General features: G+C 39.3%; 1 protein-coding gene across 1 annotated transcript; it reads left to right on the forward strand.

The window, feature by feature from the left end:
• Positions 1–2,820: 2,820 nt before the first annotated feature.
• Positions 2,821–4,297, forward strand: Cbr-nduf-7 (the record flags this gene model as incomplete). The annotated part of the gene is made up of 4 exons (XM_002639673.1): positions 2,821–2,926; positions 3,598–3,797; positions 3,907–4,122; positions 4,220–4,297. The coding sequence occupies 4 exons, from the start codon at positions 2,821–2,823 to the stop codon at positions 4,295–4,297; spliced, it is 600 nt and encodes a 199-aa protein (XP_002639719.1).
• Positions 4,298–4,542: the final 245 nt, after the last annotated feature.

Raw genomic sequence — 4,542 nt, forward strand, 5'->3', positions numbered from 1 at the left:
GCGTTCGAATTCGTCGTACCCCCTTAAGATTCTCAGGTGTCATTTTTGAAATTCGACAATAGAAAAAATGATAAAATTTTTTGTTTCATATAGAACATTCTGCGACGAATGATTGAAAATTATATATTTTCTTAGGTTTTGAGACTACTTGGAGAGTTAATTCATCGAAACTAGTTTCGAAACTGTCCGTAACTTCTATAAAAAGAAAAAAAGGTTCCGTAAAAAATGTGTCAGAAGAAAACTAAAAGAAATACATATTTTCTAGGAATTGAGAAAAACAGCTGGGAAAATCAAGAGGCTCAGAGAAACGATTGAGAAGATCGGCGGAGTGGCGTTGAGAGAAGATGCCTTAAAGCAAGAGAAGGCGAGAAACTAGGAGAAAGTTGACAGACAACAGAGATTATTATAGCGACCAGAGGGGGTGAGAGAAAACACAGGAGAGAGTACATTGTGAGAAGAGACGCAAAACCCTGTGCAGAAACAATTCAAAAAAAAATGAAGGAGAGAGAGAGACCCCGCGCCTTGTGGAAACAGAAAACTGGCGGCCGATCGGAAAACGAAATAGAAGCAGAGAAACGATGCTGAACGTGGGCGCTGCGTGGAAGAAAAAGAAGTGTCCGATAAACTGCATGCCTTCAATCAAAAGTTTGGTTCCGGAACGGACCGAATTCAACACACATAGAAATTTTTATATTTCGTCAGTAGAAAAACTAGAATAAAAAAATATAATTTAGTTGAACTTGATAGAATTGCAATAAAGAGTCATCATATTATGCCTGTATAAAAATCAGAGCTGTGGAAAAGAAGATCTTGTGGGCGTGGCCAACAGTCCCCGTAAAACCACCGTAACCTGAAATTTTCGGACCTTTTCTCTAGATTACTTTTGCCTTTCTACAGCTTTCGTGTTGAAAAAATCTAAACGAGTCGGACAATTAAAAAATTCTGAATTAAAAAATGCCAAAAACCGGATGAAAATCGAGAAAAAAAATTTCTCCGATTTTTGCATGCTAAAGTATAGCTTAAACTTCATAGAATCGCAATGAAGAGTAATACTACAACTAGGAACTATACAAGTGGTCCATTTTTCTGCGAGATTCGAATCACCAAAAAGAGGATGATTCTGTAAAATTTTGGGGAGAATGCGGAAATCGTCAAACGAAAAAAAAAAACTGAAATCAAATGTGAGAAAACTGGTGACGGCTGGTCGGATGCGGGTAATCTCCGGCCCGCCCAGAACTGCGATCTGAGCCGAGATTCTACAATTATCATTCGTCGGATGAAAATTCGTTAAAAAGGCAGATTTTCAACTTCAAAAATTGTTCGATGCAATTTTTCGAGAAAATAAACTGAAAGGAAGTGTGAATCATCGTTCAAGCGGTACTTCTTCATATTCATGTGATTTTCATTAATTTCGCCACAATGCATAATTTTCAACAGACGAAAATTTCGATGTGTACTTTGTTCATTCAAATAAACCAGTTGTTTGATGGAAGTATAATGGGTTACTTTACGAAAAAATCTTACTGAAAATCACTTGTTATTCATAGAAGCAAACCAGCAGTTTATCGGTAATTATCTTCTGCAGACAGAAGCGGAAGGTGGTCATGTTCTAGAAAACTCCAGCATTTTTTATCGTCGAGGCTGCAGAAATTTGCTGGTTTTGCTTTCATCTGTATGACAGCAGTAATATTCGATGCTATTTCTATTTAGTCTCAAATCTGTTTATTCTGATGAATTGTCAATAGTCAAGCGATAAATTAAACTGTATCTATTCTACGCTCATCTAAATATACCATCTCTAGAGATATTCCTGTCAGCAGACATACAGAAGTATAAGTAGACATTTTACAAAAGCAAAAAATGAAGCACACAACAATAAAATCAAACAGAAACGATGCTAAATCACAAAAATGCGTTCGTTGTACAAAAACAGAGGTCGTCGCAGGTATTCAATAAGTTACGAATTTTTCATCCGAGAGCGCTTCGCGACAGTACACTTCATTAAAGGCACACCAACTGTTGCAAAAACACACGCGGTGGTATGATGTTACTGTAGAAGAATGGGTCTCGCAGCGCACTGCCAAATCTATTGATTTCCATCAAAAACTTTCGTTTTCAACATCGCAATTCATCCTTCTCGACTATTTTTTATCTCATTTCTCGTTGGATTTTTTTTGAGCAGTTTTATGTCGTTATGTGTCAACAATTACAGGGCTGTCGGTCAAACTACTATGAGAAAGTAAAGATTTTGTATTTCCAACAACATTTTGCTGTGCGGTTTTGTAAAGTAAAAGTATTTATGTAGCATCGATTGTTATTTCGGATTCACTGCTAATTTTTTTTTCATTTCATCAGTTCTTTTTTTTTCATTCACTTATTTTTGGCAACAACACGGGCGGCTCGAAAGGCGCCGGTTCTCTAACTCTCTGGCTGGTGCGTGGCGAGGCAAAACAGAAAACAGATAGAGTGTACCAGACAGAACGACGGAATTATCGATTGAAGCCTGCTGGCGGCCCGAAGGACTCTTGGTTTCTAGCAGTGTTTTTTCTATGACTGTTCAAATCGATTTCTCTGTCCAACCCCGTTTCCCCTTTGGGCTGGTTTTGTTTTTCCATCATGTGTTTTCCTCTTTCTGTTTTTCTTCGCTTCATCAAAAGCCCTAAAATTTTGAATCAGTCTTGATATGAAGCTCTATTTCCTATTTTCTTATATATCCATCAACAAAGCATCTCAGGCCAGGTGGGGAAACACATTTCAAAACCAGCTCTATTTTTCCTTGATCTTCTTGGTTTGCATGTTCAATCATCTGTTCAATTTCAGATGCTTTCGGCACTTCGAACTGCCGGAGCTTTAAGCACTCGACGCCTTGCTTCGACTCAAGCGATCGCCAGTAACAGCGAAGCACCAAAGGGTATTGCCACAACAGGTTTGTTCAGATTATGAACAAAAATATGTCTCCAAATTTATTGTGAATCATCCTGTAATTCATGTTGTTCTTTCAAACATTCCGATTTCAATATCCTGTTTTTTCCTATTTCTTTTCGGAATCTTTGGTTTCCTCTCCTAACTTCAACACGGCTTGTTTTGAGACCCCGCAAATTCCGGGGAAAGAAAAAACCGGGGAAAAAAATCGGGGAAAAGTGGGCGGCGTCGGGGGCGGAGCCTAAAATGCAACCCTGGCACAATTTTGCCGCACGGTTTTTTAGCACATTTGGACGCGGTCATGAGGGGGCGGAGCCTAAATTGCAACCCTGGCACGGTTTTGCCGCACGGTTTGTTTTCGCCATTTTTCTCGACTCCGCCCACTTTCCCCGGTTTTTTCCCGATTTTTTTTCCCGGAATTTGCGGGGTCTCCTTGTTTTTTAAACGTCTTGTAAATGCGCTCCGATGCTAACATTTTTATACCGTAGTAAAAGGCGTAGGTCTCGACACGAAATCTTTGAGTCGCTACTCGCGTGCCTGCACTCTATATATCGGAAAAACGCGGGAAAAAATTAAGACACCTCTCCGAAAAAACTGTGATTTTATTAATGTCATTTAAATATTCGATTTTAAATATAGTCTCTTTTTTATTTTTTCACCAAACTATCATTTCAGGAACTCCCTTCCTCAATCCATCTTCAAAAGCTGAATATGCGCTGGCTCGTCTCGACGATGTCATGAATTTGGCACAAAGAGGATCCATCTGGCCCTTGACCTTCGGTTTGGCTTGCTGTGCTGTCGAAATGATGCACTTCGCTGCACCAAGATACGACATGGACAGATATGGAGTTGTTTTCAGAGCTTCCCCCAGACAGGTAAGATTAGAAGCTTGATTGATGACAATTCAACAAGAAAGGTGATCTCCCCGAGTAACCAAACTGCTAGACTTTGATTCTTCGCTAAAATATCGAAATTATATTTTAGGCTGATCTGATCTTCGTGGCTGGTACCGTTACAAACAAAATGGCACCAGCCCTTCGTCGTATCTACGATCAGATGCCAGAAGCCAAATGGGTGATTTCCATGGGATCGTGTGCGAACGGAGGAGGATATTATCACTATGCGTACTCGGTCCTTCGTGGATGCGATCGTGTTATTCCAGTCGATATTTATGTGCCAGGATGTCCACCAACTGCTGAGGTATGAAGACAATATTGAAGTATCTGTCTGTAGATGTCATATCTATTTTGAAATGAAGTTATCAGTTGAGGATTTCGATGGAAACAACTGATTTCAGGCTCTTCTTTATGGAGTTCTTCAATTGCAAAAGAAGATCAAGCGTAAGAGAGAAGCACAGCTGTGGTACAGGCGTTAGGCACAAGAACGAAGAAAAGAGAATACGAGGGCGTTTGAAAGATACATCAAAGGTTATTTCTACGAGTAAGCCACCATAATCTTCAACCGAAGTTGCATCCATTTCTTTCGATTTTCCTCGTTTCTCTTTTGTCAGATAACCATAGTTTCTTTTACGGTGTTCTTAGCTTCTGTTTTTTACCTCATTTTTTATTCGAAAAATAAACAGAATTTTCCCTTGTTTGTTTAGAGCTACTTTGTAGTTCT

This window comes from Caenorhabditis briggsae, assembly GCF_000004555.2.
Source record: "Caenorhabditis briggsae complete genome, chrI, whole genome shotgun sequence".
NCBI lineage: Eukaryota > Metazoa > Nematoda > Chromadorea > Rhabditida > Rhabditidae > Caenorhabditis > Caenorhabditis briggsae.